General features: G+C 35.6%; 1 protein-coding gene across 1 annotated transcript; it reads right to left on the bottom strand.

The window, feature by feature from the left end:
* Nucleotides 1-5,711: 5,711 nt before the first annotated feature.
* On the bottom strand, nt 5,712-7,409 carry LOC137952043 (anthocyanidin-3-O-glucoside rhamnosyltransferase-like). The gene has a single exon (XM_068799111.1). It carries the CDS (start codon nt 7,384-7,386, stop codon nt 5,857-5,859), a length of 1,530 nt encoding a protein of 509 aa, XP_068655212.1. The 5' UTR covers nt 7,387-7,409; the 3' UTR covers nt 5,712-5,856.
* Between the last annotated feature and the right edge of the window lie 15,890 nt (nt 7,410-23,299).

The raw sequence follows: 23,299 nt of genomic DNA, 5'->3' as shown, positions 1-23,299 counted from the left end.
CTTCCCCCACCTCCGTCGCAAAGCACGGGAGGCTCTGGCGCAGAGCCCCTCGGCCTTCCTTCCTCCCTCTCTCAAATGATGGTCAATGGCAAAGATTACAGGAATTTGATCATGAATTGGCTTAAGTTTAAAGTCAAAGCTCTTGCCAATTAAAGCATGGAGACAGTCCACCAATTGTCAAAATTAGAGTTCCGATCAAAATTGGGATCCATTATTGAGATCAAAATCCAATCTCCACTTAAAAGTAAAACGTGACATTGTTTTAAATAAATAAAATGAAGTGTTACAATCTCATGGTAAGAAGAATAAGTCTTGCCACATGTATTTCTCTCCGGTACATTATTAGATTAAGGGGGGCTTAGTCCACAATGAAGTGGAATGAATTCTCTTTGCATTACGGGGGGTTAGTCCACAATGAAGTGGAATGAATTCCCCTCGCATTACTTAGTTCATCCCATTTATGGCGTTAGTCCAGAATGACTTGAATTGAAGTGAGATAACACCATTTCATTCGCTCAGGTAAAAACGGGGGAAAGTTGTTTCCTACCTATTTTGCGAATCATCAGCTTTCCACGCGCAACGAGCGTTGCTTCTTCCTCTCCCCCCCCTTCGCTATTCTGTTCTCCCTCTCGTCAGCCTCTCCAGACGCAGAGCCCCCTTGGCCTCCCTCTCTTCCCCCCTTCCGCGATTTTACTCCCTCTGCCCCCACCCCCGTCAGCCGTCCTCCCTCTGCCCCCACCTCCATCGGCCGTCCTCCCTCTTCCCCCACCTCTGTCGCAAAGCACGGGAGGCTCTGTCGCAGAGCCCCTCGGCCTCACTCTCTTTCCGCCCCCCCGTCGGCCTTCCTTCCTCCCTCTCTCGACCTCCGTCGCAGAGCACGGAAGGCTAGAGCCCCTCGGCCTCTTGGCTTCTCTTCTCTCTCGGCCTCCCTATTTTCTCCCTCTCGGCGCACCGTCGGAGCGTCGCCTCCGTCGCCGTTGCCTGCTGCCGTCGCCGTTGCCAAGATCCCCGCAGAGGAAGACGAAGACGATATTTAATTTTTCCTAACTAAGGAAAAATTAAACATCGTCATAATTGGTTTAATTATCCAATTAATTAAACCATTAGTTTTTCATTTTTTGTTAATATATTATTAATTAATAATATTTAAAATGTATATTATGTTATTGATAAATTAATATATTTATTTATTTATTTATTTATTATTTATTTTTATTAAAATAATGAGTTTTAGTGTTAAACTATATCTTATGTTATTACAGAATAATTTATTTATTTATTATATTCACTTATGTTATTTGTAATTTTTTTATTTATTTTAAATAATTTATTCTAGTCACACGTAATTAGTATATTAATTTATAATAAACTATAATCATTAATTGATTTAATTATCCAATTTTTATAATTAATTAAACCATAATTATTGTTTTAATTTATAATAAATTATAATCATTAAGTAATATAATATAATTTTTTATTAATTAAGATATTAATATATTCTAATACTACACGTTAAATCACTTGTAAGTGTAGTAACCACACTTATTTTTGTTAATTATATGTTTAGGTATATGTTCTATTTAAGTATATTATAAAATGTTACTTATTCTCTTTTTTATATCATATTTTTCATTTGGGGGCACTAACACTGGAATCTGTTTTCCAGCCACTTGAACTCGTCTATACTAACACCCAAACATGAATTGAAGTGGAAGTAATTCATCTCACTTCAATTCAATTTTCCACTTTATTTCCACTTCATTGTGGACTAACCCCCCCTACATAGTTCATTAAATAATGGCGTTAGTGTAGAATGAATTATATTAAAGTGCACGACGCGCGTTGCTCCTTCCCCTCTTCCCCCGCGATCCTTCAACAAAGTTTTTCTTCTCCTCCCTCTTCCCCCACCCCCGTCGGCCTTCCTGCCTCTCCCTCTCAACCTCTGTCACAGAGCCCCCCCCAAACCCCCTGTCGGCCTTCCTCCCTCCTCTCCCTCTCGACCTCCGTCGCAGAGCACAAGAGGCTGAGCATCTCGGCCTCCTAGCTTCTCTTCTCTCTCGACCTCCCTCTTTTATCCCTCTTGCCATACATTCGGAGCGTCGCCTCCGTCGCCGTTGCCAGCTGGCCCGCCGCTGAGGAAGACGACGCGCGCCAAGGAAGACGATGTTTAATTTTTCTTAAGTTAGGAAAAATTAAACCATCGTCATAATTGGTTTACTTATCCAATTAATTAAACCATTAGTATTTCATTTTTTAAATATATTATTAATTAATAATATGTAAAATATATATTATGTTATTGATAATTTAAATATATATATATTTATTATGTATTTTTTTATTTTGAATTAAAATAGTGAGTTTTAATGTTAAACTATATCTTATGTTATTAAAAAATAATTTATTTATTTATTATATTCACTTATGTTATTTTTAACTCATTTAATTATTTTAAATAATTTATTTTAGTAACATGTAATTATTGTTTTAATTTATAATAAATTATAATCATTAAGTAATGTAATATAGTTTTTCATTAATTAGGATATTAATATATTCTAATACTACACGTTAAATCACTTATAAGTGTAGTAACCATGTTTATTTTGGTTAATTATCTGTTTAGGTATATATTCTATTTAAGTATATTATATAAGGTTACTCATTATTTTTTTATATCATACTTTTCATTTGGGGGTACTAACACTGGAATTTGTTTTCTAGTGCACTTGAACTCATCGACACTAACACCCAAAGATGAGTTGAAGTTGAATCAATTCATTTAAGTTTAATTCAATTCTTCACTTCAATTCAAATTCTTTGTGGACTAACCCCCCCTTAGTTTCTAATAAGTGAGGTTTGGATCAAGTTCATCCATGGAGCTTGAATAAGAGAACTCGTTAAAGATCGGACCTAATGTGGCCTGAAATTTTGTAATTTTCCTTATTGTTGTACTTATAATCGTGCCACTTTCTAGACTGAATCACTTGGTATGTTGACAAACACTATATTACAACAACTAATAACTGTTTGTCATCTAAAAAAAATATGTCAAAGGATCATGTGGATTAGTAGATAGTTTAAAATTTTTGTAGTGAAGATAGATTTTTTCTGGTACATTTTTTATACCTAAAAGCCTTACACCCGGTAATGCCCATGGTAGAAAATTTATATCCCAGGAAAAGCTAGAAATACTTTTCTTAGGATATTCGAAGAAACCATTTGATAAAATCCTATTAGAAACTTACAAGGAAATTATATGAAAATATTAGAATTTTCAAGGAAAATTAAAAGGACCTATTAGAGCTTTTTCCAAGAAATTAAATAAAAATTAATAATCAATCTCATATATTACCATACTTATCCGATAAATTTGTAGTAAAATAAAATATCAAATACAAAATTGAATGAAAAATTAATTTGTAATGAAAGTATTACAACATCAATTGTCAAATACTTATTCAAAAAAATTTCATCTGGTTTTTTGACCATCTTGGCTGGAAAATTTTATCTAAAAATTATATGATTTTCTTGGTAAGAATTTCTAGCTAGAAAAATATTTCCAAGAAACATGAAACGCTAATGGTCCTTAGAAATGTATTTCTACTGAAAATATATTTCCGACTAGAGGTGGCACCAAGCCAAACTGGCTCGCAAACCCTTAAGCTCTACTCAGATAAGTTTTTACTTGTTCTCTGCTCGAGTTCAAACTTGAAATCAGACTCGTTAAGTATAACAAGCTAAACTCGAGATTTTTCAAGCACGACTTGTGTACTTGTGAGTCTCATTAACATAATTTTTTAAAAGAAAATATCCTTTATTCTAATTGCACTCATGAATTCCCACTTTAGCTGGTTGATAATTATTTTTATTTACCTCAAACCTCAAAGACGATCGATCTTTTAGCCCTTTTGGGGTTCCTCAACATCTAATATTGTTGTTTGCCAATGGAATAAACACTATTGATGGAGGTGTTTGTTGTGTCTTTTAGCTCTATTCAACTGGTTATTATACGTTAATATGCTTTATTGAAAAGTTTTGAATTCCTCTGTGATACTTTGCAGTTCAATGATACCAAAGTTATCACAATATTATTTTTATTTATTATTATAATTTTAAAAAAAATTAAATGTAGGTTGACTCGAACCCGGTTCGAGGTCGGATTCAAACTAGAATTTTTTAGGCTCAAGGCTGAGCTCAAGTTCAAAGTATTCAGATCAAGCTAAGCTCGAACATATGCGTGGTTCAAGGTTGCTTGGCTCGATGTGATTTCTATTTCCCGCGTATCTTCGAAAAGTCACTGCCTAAATGATGAGAACTCCTAATTGATTGTTATAGTGTTGCATTGCATCCTAGCATTTGTTAGGCAAATGGGTATTAAAGAATTCACCATTTCAGCTCATACCAACCCGCAAGGTACTTGTCGTTTTTTTTTTTTTTTTTGGAGGTTAGTGCACTTAAAGAGGGGAAGGGAAAGTGAAAGTGAATTATATTTTCGTGTTAGTGTGTTAGATGCAAAGTGTACTAGAAAGTACTTTCTTGTGTAAGTACCCAAAATGGAAAATGTACTAGAAACAATAGAATGAGTTACTTTTTATAATATACTTCAACAAATATGGTTACTTTTATAATTAATAATTTAATAGAATATTAAAATATATTAACACAATAAATAATTAAGTAGGTATTTTATTAATAATTTAAGATAGATTTTAGTGTAGTCTAAATTAATATAATAATTACGATTTAAAACTAAAATGTAATAATATAATAATTATCAATTTAATTAATTATAAAATATAAAATACTCAAACTAAAATGTCTACTTTTATAGTGTCTAGATACTTGATCAAATTTTAATTTAACAATATCTTAATTATCACTCTTAAATTATTAATTTAATATAATATTAAAGTGTATTAACATAATAAATAATTAAGTAGGATATTTTATTAACAAATTAAGATATATCGTAGTTTAGTCTAAATTAACACAATAATTACGAGTTAAAATTAAATATTAGTTTAATTAATTATTAAAATATAGAATACTCAAACAAAAATATTTACTTTTATAATCTCTAGATACTTGATCAAATTCTAAGTTTAATAATATCTTAATTATCACTTTTAAATTAGTAATTTAATATAGTATTAATAATGAAAATAATAAATAAATAAATACGATATTTTATTAATAACATAAGATAGATTTTAGGGTAGTATAAATTAGTAATATAATTATGAAGTAAAATAAAATAATTATTTTAATTAATTACTAAAAAAAAATAACTGATAGAGGGAAGAGGGCTCGGATGAGGAGAGGGGGAAGAAAGGGTGAGACGGCGAGCTGAAAGAGAGCAATAGACGAGAGAGATGAGGGTTGCGAAGTAGAAAGGGTCGAGAGATGAGTGAAATCACTTCCACTTTCATTTTCCCTTCGGCCCTTGGTACGAATGGGTCGGTGAGGCGAGATCCGGTGCAAACAGACGCATCAAGCTAGTAGAGAAGTGGAGGTGTTAAAATCAGGCTTCTTCACCGTATTCCCATTTTCACGCGTGATCAACTACGGGAAACCATGAACTGCCACAATTATCTGCGCGCAGGGAATCCCGACCCGGCTGAACCTTATTCAAAAGATTCAAGGTTGCTTCTTGTTTAATAGTCAAGAAACTATTTGGTTTCAGTGAATCTCCACACCTCTCAGAAGAATAAAAATAGTAGCTTTACAGCTCACCTGCTGTTAATCTATTAGAGCTACATGGTCTTCCAGGAACCCTTTACGCGCTTCTTACATTCATTAATGGCGCCATGAAAAAGAGATCCCAGATAGTTTATGCCTGTCTCTCCAGGTTTATGTTTCAAGTGCTTCCACAGGATTATGTACTACAGCAGAGACAGAATCGCGGGATTCGAACCCTTTAATCACCATCTCCTTCATTTTTCCCACTAAATCCATGATAAATCCCTCCTGTTTCTCTCTATGACGAAGGAAATCTCTCCATTCACCTCCCCTCTCGGAAGCCATTGCCGCCTTCACGGCCTCGCACAAATCATCTTTCGAGAAAAGCCCGTCCTCGTTCCTCTTCACTTCCACTCCGGCATTCAGATTGAAAACCAGGAGCTTCGTGATCAAGAATTGGATAACTCTCTGCGGGAGCAAAATTAGTTGCAAGTCGTTGATCGGGCCTTCGATGATAGAGCTTGACCCGGCGTGGGTGATGAAGTATCCGACGTTAGGGTGAGCCAGGAGCAGCTGCTGCGGTATCCAATCGGTGTGCACCGTCCCCCTCTCCTTCATCTTGTCCTGGAACCCTTCCGGCAGAGCCTCCTTGAGCCTGGACTCTTCATTTTCGGTGAACTTTAGGACCAGAATGAAGGGCTCACCCGTCATCTCTAGTCCCCAAGCAAGCTCCTTGATCTGATCGTCTTTAAGAAACACTTCGCCACCGAAAGCGCAGAGAATGACTGATTTTTCTGGGAAGCGAGAGAGCCAGTCAGCCCACCTCTCCTCCAACTCGCCGGACGGCGGATCTGGAACGATAGGACCGGTTAATAAGACAGGCTTTTTGTACTGGCTCTCAATGTATTTGACGTAGGGACCCTCCATCTCCAAACACGTCTTCATCAGGAAGGCATCACAGCCCTGCACGCAGGCCAAAAACCTATCGAAGGCACAGGGCCCGCCGAAGCTCTCGTACACGTAGTGGAACTCGCGGCATTCGTACTCTTTGAAGGTCGGCAGAGTCTCAATTTCAAGGCCCGCCGGGGGTCTCTTGAGGTCCTCGATAGTAGGAGGCTGGCCGTCTTTCAGCCGGCTAGGAACCACCAGGTAAGCAATTCCGATCGCGTTAAAAATAGAAAAGAAAACTGATTTGATGCCATGTTTATGGGCGATAGGGGGGAGCCACTGCATGGCGAAATCAAAGACAATGATGTCGGGACGAAGTTGGGCAAAGAGCGCTTCAATCTGTGGTCCCATCTGATCGACGGCGAGCTTGAGGAGCTCAGCCATGGCCGGAGTCATCTCGGCTGTGCTCTCGACACCGGGGGGGAGGCCGTCAACGGGCGGAATATGGACGGGGACCAACGCGGTGCTGTAACCAGGTCCGCTCTTGAGAGCAGAGGTGATACGGGGGATGTTACCTGGTGCGGAAAAGATGGAGACTCTAACACCATAGGCAGCGATCTTGTTGGCGAGTTGTACGAAGGGGTTGATATGACCGAAGGCGAACCATGGGAACATGGCAACGTGGATGGTGGTCTCCGGCACCGGCGATCCGTTCGCTTGCGAGGCCATTCTTCTTCTCCTTTGCAAGGAATCACCCGGAGTCGTGTCGAGTGCTGCGCGTGACTTGAATGCCCGTCTGGCCCGTCTCCTCATCGTTGGACTTTATTGCCGCTGAAGGGGACACAATTTAGAGTGTATCGATCACCAGACGTCCAGACCTCATTTGGTTTACAGCAAAAAGCACGACAGCCTCAACACTCATTCCTCACTTCATAACGATGTGACATCTCACCATGAAAGTAATTACACTTACACTATCTTAATTTGCCACAAGTGAATTATTGAAGATCAACATGAAGATCATGTCATGTCATATACACAAAGATCATCTTCGCATTTAGTGTTAGTGTTGACACCTTCGTGTACAGTAAAACAATTTCCAGTGAATAGTACCCACTAATTAGAAAAACATAAAAAACAAGAGAATCCCTAAACCTGTACAGTATACTTATAATTACAACATAATCCTCCAACCCCAAATTAGGTAAAACCATCATTATTACTACACGAGTAACTTATTTAATGTATAATTAAAATATATTAATATATTTATTAATTAAATTAGATATGTTATTGTGCATTAATACAGTAATTATATGAGGCAATGAAATACGCACATGATTAATTATAATATAGCCTAAAAATGAATGTTTTAAGAGGAAAAATTGATTTAATCATAACTTTAATACACTATATATATGTATGTAATATTACCACTATTAAATCACTAATATAATATAAAAAATAAAAAATAAATATAATGAGTAAATAAAGAATTATTTTATTAAAAACGTAATATGCGTAGTATTAATTGATAATATATTTCCAAAAAATTAAAATTAATCAATTGATCAAATACATATTGTTACTATATTTTATTTATCAGACTTAAATATCTAGTTTAATATAGTAATAAAATTTAATAAATATAATATATAAATAAATATACAACTTTATTACTAATGTAATAGAGTTTTATTGTAATAACCAGTTCGTGATTAGCATTAAAATCATCAAATTACAAGTTTAGTACATAAGAACAACATATGTTCAAATACAATAAAAGATACAATCATCAGTTATCATTCCACATGCAAGTCGCTATGTCATCTCGAAATTGTGCGGCTCTTGTGGATTCTAATGCACGCTGCCTCTGAAAGCTTGTTACTTGGGTATCCTCTTCCACAAGACCATCGCTATCATCGCTGTCTGTATCGTCCGTTGCACGTAATTGAACCCCATCACCTCCTCCACCAAACTCATCATCCGAATCATCATCTTCCAAATCAAATATATCATTGTAATCCTCTGTACGTATATAATTGTGCAATATGCAACAAGCAATGATAATTTTTTTCTGCACCTTAAAAGAAAATGGAGGAGTGCCTTTCAATATTTGAAATCGAGCTTTTAAAGGACCAAAAGTTCTCTCAATAGTATTCCGCAAAGATGAGTGTCTTCGATTGAATAATTCTTTTTCATTCTTAGGAATATTATCTCCAAATTCTTGCAAATGATATCGAGTTCCTCGATATGGAGCCAAAAATCCTCGTAGATTTGCGTAACTAGCATCGACTAGATAATATTTACCTACAATACCAAATATTTTTTACATTAAATAATTAAAGATAAAATAGATAAAATATTACTACATAAAATATATTATTTACCTTCAGGTACAAATAGTCTATTTCGGCGAGTCAATGCGTCCTTCAGTACACGAGAATCAACTGTTGATCCCTCCCATCCAGCTAGTACATAAGTGAATTGCATGTCGAATGTACATGCTGCCATCACATTTTGTGAGAGATAACCCTTTCTGTTCCAGAACCTTGGTTGTTCTTCAAGCGGGATGTTCGCTTTGATATGTGTTCCATCAATAGCCCCAATACAATCCTAATTATATAATATCAATTAGTATTGACTAAATTTGTATAGTAATCTAAATAGAGGGCAAGTGATGTTACCTTGAGTATGGATAAAACATTGAATTGTTTAAAATCCTCGAGTGTGTGCGTTCTGAAGGCTGTTTGATATAATCAGAGTGAAGTTTGAGAATATCATCCAACACCTTGTTGAAATATTTACTTATGGACCAGTTTGATCTATCAAACATCTCTGCTGTGACACTATAGGCTTGTTGTTGACCAACAGTTAGGAGGAAATAAGCAAGTTGTTCTTCCACTGAGATGGTCTTTGTCGCTGATAAAAACCCTCTGGTATTAAGTATTGTTGCAATTTGTGAAATACAATTTGATTCATCCTGTAAACTTTTTGAAATTTAACAGGAGATTTGTCTAAGGGCTTTTGCAAATACAACAGACCATTCATCCCATAAGAACGTGGTACACCTCTGTTGCTAGGGCATAGATAGTATTTTACTAGGACAACAATAATACATGCCAATCCAATCATAATTACATCCATATCTTCTTCTGTCATAATTTCCATGAGAATCTGCAAATTTAAACTTCTAAATAGTCATAAACAAAAATAATAGCTAATCTTTAATCATAACCTATTCATCCAAACTCAATAATCATATTCACATCAATACTCATCCACCATATTTTCCACATAATATATTAAGACAACAAACATATAAAATAGAAACCTTAACCATACTGATAAGTCTAGCAACGTTATAATTCAAACATCGTCTTTAATACATAACAATCTTCTCAAAAAAGATATTGTACTTAAAACGCATTACAATTACTTGTTTGCACAATAATTACGCCACTGAACCCGCTCCGCCACTGTCATTTTTAAAAACAGGGTCTTCTTACTTGGCGTATTTATCCATTCAGGAGCGTCATACTTCAGTGCATCTGACAGGTCCGGAATTTCCATGAGGGCATTGACCCAAGGTTCTTCGACATCGCGTTCCTTATACTTCATAACACATTTCATAGCTTCAACTATCTGGCCAACTACATCAATTAATTGTCTATTGTCTTTAGTGGGCAATTCGCTTCTCTTTCTACGACGACGTGAAGATGGCCCTTTACTTCCACAAGATTGATCCGCTGTCGAATCATTTCCACTATTGAAGTGCGGTGGAGTTCCCATAACTATGTCAACATTGTCGAGCTCATCCATCGGGATAGAAGCCGACTCATCATGGATAATTTCATCACACAGATTTATAGGAGTTGTCCTACCATTCCCTACGGCTATTGTGTTTCCAACTACAATAGCCAATTTGTCGTAAAGGGGGCAACCTTGTTGTCTATACTTCTCAGCCTCTTTATGCTCCTACAAGAATAAAACATCATTCTTAGTAATGCGAAACAATACAAACTGTTTTAAAATATATCATGATTTACTGACCTTAATGTAGTCTTGCCATACAGAATGACATGCAGTAACTCGTTGTGTGGTTGGATCCCAACCGAACCCACTAGTGTTGAGACAGCTCATTACCGTTTGGTATGTTTTCTTCCATGATCTTGTTCGATTCTTAAGCTGCACAATAGTTTTTTTATTGACAACGTCTTCATTGAACTTACTGACACATTCCGTATATACCTCGTGCTTCCAAACACCATTGGGCAACTTGTTCCCCACATATACCTGCTCGACTAAAAGATCGAGCATTTTGTTGTCTTCTTCAAAGCTCCAAAAGTCATATGGTCGACCACTTGGTTGTTTTCTTGCAGCCATTTTCAATCTAAATCCGAGATTGTCCTCATGAAAAAAACTTTATCAAACAACCATTACCTGTCACGAAACAAAAACCACAAATAAGAAAATACCATGTGGTGGATATTTATAACACCCGAATCTCCTCACCACATGGCAAAAACATTCCATAGCACTTCAAAATTTTTAAACAACATTCCAAAACTAATCAACTATTACCATTGGAGATGCAAAACAATGCAAACACACACACACACACACACACATCAAGTCCAAATTCACCGAACACCCCTGGTAGAGCCCCATATGACTTCACAATCACTACGAACTGTACCTCGTCAGTGATGGGGGTCGGGTTTCATTGGCTAATGGACGCCCGTGTAGGCGACGCAACCTTGTTTGAATTGGACTAAACATCGTAAACTGTAATTAAGAACCTTAAAAACCCTAGACCCTAAACCCTAACCCTAGACCCCATACCTCCAAAACCTCCTAAACCTCCTAAACCCTAACCCTAGACCCCATACCTCACAAACCTCCTAAAGCCTAACCCTAGACCCCATAACTCCAAAACCTCCTAAACCCTATATCCCAAACCCTAATTCCAGAAGTTAAACAAAAAACCCTAGATCTTAACAACCCTAAAAGCCCCAAACCCTAAACCCTAAACCCTATCACCCATTAAACCTTAGCTGAAAAAAATTGAAAAAAAAACCTAAACCCTAATTCCAAAACCTAAACCCTAACAATACCATAAATCCTTAACCCTAAAAACTTAACCCCTAAATACAAAGCACCAAACCCTAAAAACACTAAACCCTAACCCTAATAAAAATTTTAGACCCTAATCCGTAACACTAAATCCCGCAATTATGCACAAATAACCCCAAATTAGACACTGGAACTAAAATTAAATCAAATACAACACTTATTTAATCAGAAAAAAATTAGGGTTTAGTCATACCTTCTGAAATTTGGGGAAAACCGAAGCCGACAGCTGAAATCAAAGCCGAAATGGGAAAATCGATGCTGAATCGAAGTAGAAATTTAGAAATCAAAGCCCAATGTCAAAATTGAAGAAAACCAAAAATGAATTAGGGGAAATCGCAGGAAATCGGAGGGAATTTTGGGGGAAAAGATATGAGAGAGGGAGAAGGGAGTGAGATGCCGCAAGGGAGAAAAGAGGGAGAAGAGACAGAGAGAAGAGAGGGAGGCCGAGAGGGATAAGAGAGAGGGAGAAACGAGCGAGAGGTTCAGAGGGAGAACGAGTTCGTGATGGAGAAGGACGCTTGCAACGAGAGACAGAGGTAGCAGAGAAGGAGACTGGAGAGGGACGGCGGAGACGAGAGAGGGAGTAGAGAGCTCGGGCTTCACGAAGACGACAGAGGGCTGCGGGAACGAGAGTGTCTGTGCGGGAACGAAACGAGCAAAATGAAAAAAAAAAGAGCGAGACGGTCGAGCCAGAGAGAGCCCGCGAAAGAGAGAGTCAAGTGGATGATTCTCAAAATCGGGCGGAAAACACTTTTCGCCCGTTACTATTGAGACATGAACTCTTGATTCATGTATATTCATGTACATGACATGAATTTCGGCCGCCCCTAATGACATCAGGACATGAACTGTGTAATGCGCATGAAGATCATGTCTTGAGTCATGTGCACTAACCCCCTCAAAAGTAAACTCAAAAGGGAAAGTGAATGATAGAGATCATTCACTGTAACTAGCTCTTGGGTAAAATGAGTGGGAAGTGAATTCAGACTCAAATTTTAGTTTTGTTCGACGGTCTCTGACCCATTGTTTGACCTTCCTTCTCCATCCTCAACCTTCCCTCACTAAACCTTTCTCTCTTGGCCCTCTCTATTTCCCCTCTCTTTCCCCTCGCTCTCTGTCGGCTATTGGAACTTCATCTCGACACTCTTTAGATAATAATATAAAATAAATATTATATTAAATTATTTAAATGTATTAGTTTATAAATTTTTAAAAAAATTAGTTTATTTTATTTATTAATGCACACTCATTTAAATTAATAGTATCTAGTAATTATAATTATAATGTTAAAATAATATTTTATACTTATTTTATGTATACTCATTAAATTAGTACATATAGTTAATATTAAATTTGTTAAATAATTAAAAAAAATTTATAAGTTTAACCCATAAATAGAAAAACTTTTATATACTTATTTCTTAACCCATAGATAATTAATAGTTTTTATGTCAATTTTATTAAATTAAACAATCCTTCCAAACTAGATGGGAATATCCTCATAAATAAACAGAAAGTAAACAACTATAATTTAAAAATATAGTTCAAAGTATCTCTTAGTAACCTATTAATTTTAAATACCAATTGATAACCTAATTAAAAATTATATGCTACTTAATAATAATATAATAAAAAAATTATTTTTAACTAAATATATTATTTACCCTTAATAAATAGAAATAAAAAATTATGACTTTTAAATGATTCATATAACTAATTTAATAGCATCCATTCAATAAACTATAATTGAGTCAGAAAATTATAAAGTGTAAATCTGTTATAAACGGAAATAAATAATTTTGTTATTTATATAATAACCCATAATTAAAAATTATTACCAATAAAATTGTGATATCATAATTCATTTAATACCTATAATGAGTCTCCCCATGAGCCTCCCCAGCCAAAAAAAAGGTGGGCAAGGAAGACTGAAAGCAAAGACGACCCTCCCTCCTGATTTTCTCTGATATTTTAATTAGGATATTCTCTTTGTTGATAGGAAGAAACTATCTGTTTTCACTCTTTCAATTTGTCTAATTTCTCCTCACCCTTTTTCTATTATTTTTTATTTCCAAGCTAATTACTCCAAAGGTTGTAATCTCCAATTTGAATCTGCAAAGATACCATTCCTTTTGGATCTGTTTGAAACCCCATGCAAAAGAAAAAAAAAGAATTTGACAATTATTAATCTTGAAAATACTTAGTAAATTTTTTTTCTATTCATTGTCTCATTTTCACTAACTATTTTTAAAAATTATAAGGATCAAATTCTCATTTTCTTTTCTTTTCTAAGGGTTCCAAACAAATACTTAATATATGGATAAATTTGATCCTGCCATGAAAACATAACAAAACCTGGAATTACTTGATATACTGGTGACAGAAGTATTTTGAAGTGTAAGGTCTTCCCAGATCCTATGATCCAATTCTGCTGCTCATTATCCAACCAAATCCAACTTAAAATTGGTCAAAGCAGTTGGACGACATCCCTGTCAACATTTGAATGCTGCAAAGGATCATGTATTTTATTAGATACAAAAAAGTAATAAAAAATTTCAGCATCACTATAAATTTAATACATACCTCTAGTTTAAAATTGAGGTCTATATTTCCAACTATGGTATTTTCTGTTAAAATTGTGATATTTTTTGAAAATATGGTACTTACATCCAAATTCAATTTAACTATGTCAAACACCAAATTTCAATTTTACCTTCGTCATATTCATTTTCAGTTAGAATATATTTTTTTGCTACATTTTTATACCTAAAAGCATAAGGCCCTGTTAATGCCCGTGGATGGAAGTTTATATCCTAGCAAAAGCTAGAAATATTTTTCTTAGGATATTCCAAGAAAACTTCCGATAAAATCCTATTAGTGACTTACAAGGAAATATTACATGAAAAATTTAGAAATTTTCAAGGAAAATTAAAAGGAGTTGTTAGTGCCTTTTTCCATGGAAATAAATAAAAATTAATAATCAATCTCAAATATTACCATACTTATCCAATAATATTTTAGTAAAATAAAATATCAAATAAAAAATTGTATGAAAAATTAACTTGTGCTGAAAGTATTACAACATCAATAATCAAATACTTATTCAAAAACAAAATTATCAGATTTTTCAGCCATCTTGATTGAAATTTTTTATCTAAACAATTATATGATTATCCTAGTAAGAATTTCCAACTAGAAAAGTGTTTATAAGAAACATGAGACACTAATGGTCCCTAGAAATATATTTCTACTAAAAATATATTTCCAGAGTTTATGGGAAAAGTCATTGCCTAAAAGAATTGCTTATAGATTTTTTTTATGTGATATCTCCTAATTGGTTGTTACAATGTTGCATTACATCCTAGCACCCGTTGCGCAAATTGGTATTGGTTTAAAGACCAATTAGATACCTTTAGGGTAAGTTTGGAACTTCTAGAAAACAAAAAAAAACAAGAATTTGACCATTATTATTTCCACAAATAATTAGTGAAAATAAGATAATGCTCAAATTCTTTTTTTTATTAACTATTTTTTGAAATAATAATAGTTAAATTTTTATTTTTTTTCATGGAGTTCCAAACAAACCCATAACCCAGTCGGACCATTTCAGCTAATACCAACCCCAAGGGGTACTTGTTTTTTTCCTATTACCGATGGGTTCGGTGAGGCAAGATCCGGTGCAAACAGACGCATCGAACTAGCAGAGAAGTGGAGGTGTGAAAATCAGGCTTCTACCCCATATCCCATTTTCACGCGTGATCAACTACGGAAAACCATGAACTGCCACAATTATCTGCACGCAGGGAATCCCCACCCGGCTGAACCTTATTCGAAAGATCCAAGGTTGCTTCTTGTTTAAGAGTCAAAAAACTGTTAGAATCCATAATAGTAAATTTTAGTCCAGAATTTACAACATGCTAGAATATTAGGATTGAAAACTTACTTGGATCCATTCCGTGAATTTCGTCTTCTGATGCGGAATTTACTGTGATGAATTGTAAGAACGGATATTGATGTTGTGGTCTTCTTCAACTAAATCACCTTATTCCTCAATGGAACCTTCGTCTCTCTTCCGAATGGGGAGAAGGGAAACTGTGTGTGATTTAGTATCTTGGGGACCATAACCATGTTGTGTTTCCTTATATAGGGTTCCCATAATTCCCTATGCTATCTACTCAATTAGCCCATATCCATGGCCCATTCCTTAATGGGCTTAACAAAATTAGATCACTTAATTTCAACCCATTCCAATAAAAATAGAAAATATAATTGCATAATAAATATGTTACCCAAATTAGAATAGGAAATGTGAATTTCCTAACAATCTCCCATTTGGGTTACATATCATTCCTGAAACAATTATATCACAAATTCTTGAGGCGCGCATCTGTATACTATTAATAATGGAACCATCGTATGTATTAATAATGGAACCACTGCGACTTTCATCACATTACAGTCGTGGCTAAACCACGATGATCACCATACTAATACATTCAATGACATAAATAAAATATGGATGAGTAGCATGGAAATTACATGCAATGTGATCTCAAACATGCCTATTTCCAACTGGTTCTTCTTTAGTCTTTAGTGAGATCTTTCCAAAGTCCTTAATGCAATGTAAACATTGCACATAGAAAAACATAAGCAAGTTCAAAAATAGAATAATAAGCAATCAATTTTATTACTAAGAAATCGAATAACTCAATGTCTTAAGCAAACATATAGTGCAAAATAAGGACTCCCACTAAACCAAGGTATCCTCAGAAATGATGCCTATATGAGCAATGTGCTCATGAAATACCTTAGGCGTTAAACCCTTGGTTAATGGATCTGCTAGCATAGAGTTTGTCCATATATGTGCTATAAAAATCTGCTTATCCTGAACTCTCTCCTTAACAACTAGAAACTTGATGTCAATAAACTTCGTCGAGCTCCTATAGTGGTTGGAATAAAGTATTGCCGAGTTATTGTCACAATAAATCTTTAATGGCCTGTCAATGCCATCTACCACTCTTAGCCCAATGACAAAGTTTCACAACCATATTCCGTGGTTGGATGCCTCAAAACAAGTAATGAACTCCGCAACCATGGTTGGAGAAGCTATGAGAGTCTGCTTAGCAGACTTCCATGAAATAACTCCTTCACCCAACATAAAGATGTAGCCTGATGTGGAGCGACTGCTATCTTGGCATCCGGTAAAGTTGGAGTCAGCGAACCCAATGATATCTAAACTGTCTGATCTCTGTTAAGTAAGTATGTAGTATTTTGTTCTAATTAAATAACGCATCACGCGTTTGGCTACCTTCCAATGTTGCATACCCGGATTACTCAAATACCTGCCCAGAATTCCTACTATAAATGCTATGTCGGGACGAGTACAAACTTGAACGTACATTAAACTCCATACTACTGATGCATAGCGAATTTTCTGCATCTTTGTTCTTTCAAGATCATTTTTAGGGCACTGTTTGAGACTAAACTTGTCTCCTTTAGCGACGGGTGTGTTTCCAAGAGATCGAACATTTTGTTGTCATCATCCAAGGTCCAAATGTCATACGATCGAGGAGTTTGTTGTCTTCTTTCAGCCATTTATAATCTAAATTAGAGAAGGATCTCATGGAAATTTTTTTTATCAAACAACCGTTACCCGTCGTAGTCACTAGGGACACAATTAAACACAACCAACAAATAACAAAATACCATGTGGTGGATATTTATAACTCCAAAATCTCTTTACCACATGGCAAGAGCATTCCATAGCACTTCAAACATATTCAACAACATTCTAAAACATTTTCAAAATTAATCGAACTAATTTCATTGCAGATAACTAGAACAATGCAAAAACAAACTCATAAGTCCAAATTCACCAAACACCCCTGGTAGAGCCCCATATGACTTCGCAGTCACTACGAACCATACATTGTCAGTGATGGGGGTCGGGTTTCGTTGGCTAATGGACGCCTGTGTAGGTGACTCAGCCTTGTTTGAACTGGACCATGTGATGGATAATTATAACTCCAAAATCTCCTCACCACATGACAAGAGCATTCCATAGCACTTCAAACATATTAACCAACATTGTAAAACATTTCAAAATTAATCGAACTAATTTCACTGCAGATGACTAGAACAAGGCAAAAAACAAACCCTAAACCCTTAATCAATTAAAATATACCCTAAACACTAAACCCTAAACTCTAAACCCTAAGAAAATTAAAATATACCCTAAACCCTAGTCCTTAAAACCCCTAGCCCCAAACCTTAAACGCTAGTCCTAAAAATCCTAAAATTCCCAAACCCTAAACCCTAAACCCTAGACCTTAAAACCCCTAAAAGCCCCAAACCATATACCCAAGACCTTAAAACCCCTAAAAGCCCCAAACACTAAACCCTATTTAAAAAAAAAAAACCCTAATTCCAGACATAAAGACCAAACCCTAGACCTTAAAACCCTAAAATTCCCAAACCCTAACTGTAATCCCGAAATTAAACCCTGTAAAGACGAAATTGAACCCTAAATCTCATAAACCCTAACCCTAAATCCACAATTAGGCCACAATCAACATAAATTATGCACAGAAATTTAAATTAAATCAAATAGAACACTGAATTAGTTAAAAAAAAAAACTAGGGTTTTGGCTTACCTTCTGAAATTTGGGGAAAACCACCGCCGAATGGGGAAATCTAAGCCCAATCGAAGAAATCGACACCTAACTGTCAAAAATCGAAGAAAATCGAAGGATATCGCAACCGGAATAGGTAAAATCGAAGGAAATCGGGGGAGGAGGAAAGGGAAGAGCAATAACGAGAAGGGAGAGGGACGTCGAAAGTGAGAAGAGAGGGAGGCCGAGAGGGAAAAGAGAGAGGGAAAAGAGAGAGGGAGAAGGAAGAGTGGGGCCGAGAGAGAAAAAGAATGGAGATGCGTAGAAGAGAAGAAGAAGAAGATGGTGTGAAAAAACCGAGCGATGACAAGAGAAAGCAGAGGGAACAGAGAGAGCGAAGACGAGAGGAAGTAGATGGGGCAAAGAAATTGTCGGGAGACGAAGGCCAAGGGAGAGGGAGAGGAGAAGAGCGAATGAGGAGAATTTTTTTGTTTCAGGCGAGGGGGGGTTGGGGTTAAGAAGAGACGTCGTCGCATGTGGGAAGCGAATGAATCACAAAATAGGGGGGAAACAACTTTCCCCTGTTTTTCCCTGATTGAATGAAGTGGTGTAATCTTACTTCAATTCATGTCATTCTACACTTACACCATAAGTGGGATGAACTAGGTAATGCGGGGGGAATTTATTCCACTTCATTATGGACTAACCCCCCCCCCCCCCCCCCCCCCCCCCCCCCCTACTTACCCTCCAGGTGTACTGACAGGGCCTAAGGTGGGATGCCACATCCTTATGATGAAGTGGCTAATGTGTGTTGTCGCGTAAGGTTGTCCTAACATCAACAAGAAAATTATTCTTAATTCACTTTCACTTTCCTTTGGGTGTACGAAAACGATTTTGGGTAAGTCAGAGTGAAATCATTTTCACTTTCGCTTGTTAGTCCACAAAAAAATTTGAATTGAAGTGAAGAATTGAATTGAACTTAAATGAATTGATTCAACTTCAACTCATCCTTGGGTCTTAATGTAGACAAGTTCAAGTGCACTGGAAAACAAATTCTAATGTTAGTGCCCCCAAATGAAAAGTATGATATAAACAAGAGAATGAGTAACCTTTTATAATATACCTAAATAGAACATATACCTAAACAGATAATTAACTAAAATAAACATAGTTACTACACTTATAAGTGATTTAAAGTGAAATATTAAAATATATTAATATCCTAATTAATGAAAAAACTATATTATATCACTTAATGATTATAGTTTATTATAAATTAATACAATAATTACATGTGACTAGAATAAATTATTATAAATAAATAAATAACTAAAAAATAACATAAGCGAATATAATAAATAAATAAATTATTTTTTAATAACATAAGATATATTTTAACATTAAAAACTAATAATTTAATATAGTAATAAAAAATATAATAAATATATATATATATTATTTTATCCATAATATAATATATATTTTTATGTATTATTAATTAATAATATATTATCACAAAATTTAAAACCATTGATTTAATTAATTATGGTAATGGGATAATTAAACCAAAACAATTTATAAAATATTTATTTTAACAAAATTTTAATTATGACTATTAAATCTCTACTTTAATACAGTAATTATAAAATAAATATATTGAATAAATAAAAATAATTATTTTATAAAAAAATATAGATTATTTTTTTATGACGTTGGTTTAATTTTTCCTAACTTAGGAAAAATTAAACTTCATCTTCCTCACGGCACGTGTCGAATTCCTTAGCGGTGGGAGACTACGGCAACGGAGGCGGCGGACCAGCGACCAACAGCGACGGAGGCGGCACTCTGACGGTACGCCAAGAGGGAGAAGAGAGGGAGGTCGGGAGGCCGAGAGGCTCTACGACAAAGGCTCGGCCTCCCATGCTCTGCGACGGAGGTCGACAGGGAGAGGAGGAAGGCGAACGCGGGCTCTGAAATTCAATTTTGGTCCGTCGTTCTAGTTGAATCGCGAGCTTCGATCGACACTGCTAGCGAAGCTCTACACTACGACAGAGCATTTCCATTATTTCAATTATAGAGCCAATCACACAGCTCTCTCTTTCCAGTAGTATGTAGAATCATCGGAGCGAGCAGAGCAACTACAGAGGCTACTACCTTGGGCGTTGGAGAGGGGGGGGGGGGTCCAATTTTTACCTGAGAAAATGAATTGACGTGATTCACTTGAAAGTGTAATTCATTATACACTAACCCCTTAATCCCCCGAAAAGAGGCTTTCCTGTATGGACAGTTTTAGTTAGGATCTTGGAAATTTGTGTAACTCTCGGAAACGAATAAGAAAAAGAAAATGAACAGGTTAGAATAGATTAGAATATAGAGGTCTCTGGTTTTCGATATGAACAAAACAGTCTTAGTAGCAGCGGTCATGTCTAGATAGAGTCGATCCAACGTCATGTCGTAAAAATCTTTCGCAATCAAACCGATAATTTTGATTAAAACACCTCCCCCAAGTGGAATCCACTTTAAATTTCATCTTTCAGTCCGGCTCCTTCTTCCTCCTTCCTGCTTCTTTTGTTGTGCAAAATTATGTGAATTACATTGAATTGCTCAATTCACCGTGTCTTCATTCTGGATTGTTCTTCTTTTGTTTCTCTTGACAGAGAAAAGGAGCACAGAAAGGAAATAGAAAGTTGGAAAATCATTGAAAAATGAAATTAAAGAATAGATTAAACAGATTACGAATACTTCTTTTCTGCCCAGAAATGTAAAATGAGAACGCAGGCGGCTGCACCGATGCAGAAAAACAGAGGAGATAAAACTAGTCCTGCAAGTAGCTCTGATGTGCACAAGGAGTTTTCCATCCGATAGGCTGTCCATGAAGGATGTACAGAAACTCCTCACAGGATAGCAGCCAAACAGAAAAAACACTAGATTGTTCTGTAAAACAAATAAAAGGAACCGTTTGTTTTAGGATGGAGCACATAGATTATGGCTCAATACATATTGTGTATTTTCAGTTCACCTATTTGTTTGACTTATTGTTTCTTTTCCCAGGTATGTGGTAGTTTACTACTCAATTCTTTCACTTATGCTATAATTGAGGCTCTTGCTACAGTATCTGGAATGGCTGTAGGAGGGATGATGTATTCCATTATTTGAGCATCACATTAGTTTCTCTGTCTCACTGAATTTGATAGATGTTTCTAAAGATCCTGCATAATAGTAGAATCTGGTTGGAGAAAATTTGATTTCGGGACTTGAAAAAATTATTTTATGGAGAAAGAATACAGAGTTATTGGAGCTAAGTTAGATGTGATGCTTAGGATGCATATCCCATAAAACTATGTATCATTAGGATGTTCTATCTCTCTCCTGTAAGAACTATATCACTTGAAATATCTGGACACAGAATTGCCTTGTGACTGATGACTACTTTTTTTTTTTTTAATAAGTTTATGGCATACTGTCTAATTGATAAGAAAATGAAATGAATTGCTGGTTTAAAATACAGCAAAACTTGGTGAAAAAGTTGAAAAAGCAAATTTGGCCTTTTGTGCTAGATTGAGCCACACTCTCTTTTGAATCAGCAAACAGTTAAATCATTCCCACCTTAAAGCTCGTCAAGTCACCTCTAAAATCTCTCTCTCGCAATAATGGAGTCGTCCCCGTTCTTCTTCTTCTTCTGTCATTTTCATATACATATTCTCTTTGCTTTTGTTTCAGTGCCTGTAGACTCCGCCAACTGCACTTCCCAGAAGGAGAAGTATCAACCAGAGATGCAAAAAAAAAACGACAATACTAGTCCGACGAGATTGATGAAGGTCGAGCTTTTAATTTAAGTAGAGGAAACAAAGATTCTGAAGAACATAACGAAGTTGAATCTTGTCCCAGGAATAACTGAATTTTTTTAGTCTTCTGGTGCAGAGTTGCCAGAATATCATCTTAAGGTGGCTGTTGCGGCAAAGTCGGAAATCTGGTGGTCAGTGATGGACTGGAGCCACCATATCTGAAAATGTAATTACCTTCTTCTCTAGCTTTGTTCTGTTGGCACAAACAAGCTTGTCCACCTGCTCGTGGCTCTTTAGAAAGAAGAACGTAAGATTGCCTACTAGACACTAGACAGATACACTTGCACAGACTTCCATGGCCAATCAAGTGAAGAAGAAACTCATTATAATCAGGAAAGTTGTTGCAAGAATGAAATTGATGGACGTCAAGGATGTTGTAAAGACCATTATCTCGATAAGGTTACCAATGAGAATCTAATATAAAAAATATTGGTAATTGGAAGAAATAAAAAATAATAATATGGGTAGGCCAACTCTGAATGCACCAAGATAAAAGTTCTAGAAAAAACCATACTTTCATTCTTGAAAATCAATGCTTTGATACCATGTTGATTTTCAAGACTCCATGGATTTAGCTCATGGATAAAAAGAAAGAAGACCATTGGCAAAAAACAGGAGGAAGAAGAAGTTATGGACTTATTGTCTTACCCCCTCCCCCCTGAAGCTCAATTATAGATTAATAAAACTATAATATTACATTATATCAATTCCATTTCTATGAGATGACTTTTTATTTACCATCCAGACATCACTCTGTGGGCCTCTAGGCTTTCTCCTTGGTCTATGGGCCTTGAGCCCATCTTCTATATCTCTTAGATGTATAGACCTTCATTGGTCTATGGGCCTTGAGCCCATCTTCTATATCTCTTAGATGTATAGACCTTCATTGGTCTGATGGGCTTAAACCCATCTGCTAACACACTTGGATGTGTGAGCCTTCATTGGTCGTGTAGGCTTGGGCCCATCTTCCAACAAGAGTAATAATTTTAAAATATCATATTAAATTACCAATTTAAGAGTGATAATTAAGATATTGTTAAACTAAGAATTTGATAAAGTATCTAGACATTATAAAAGTAAATATTTTTGTTTGAGTATTCTATATTTTATTAATTAAATTAATATTTTAATTTA

The sequence above is a fragment of the Aristolochia californica genome, unplaced genomic scaffold (genome assembly GCF_029961685.1).
Source record: "Aristolochia californica isolate CCGP_79_NKW_82.1479 unplaced genomic scaffold, dmAriCali1.0.hap1 SCAF_15, whole genome shotgun sequence".
In the NCBI taxonomy this organism is placed as follows: domain Eukaryota; kingdom Viridiplantae; phylum Streptophyta; class Magnoliopsida; order Piperales; family Aristolochiaceae; genus Aristolochia; species Aristolochia californica.
This window is presented reverse-complemented; position numbering and strand designations above follow the sequence as displayed.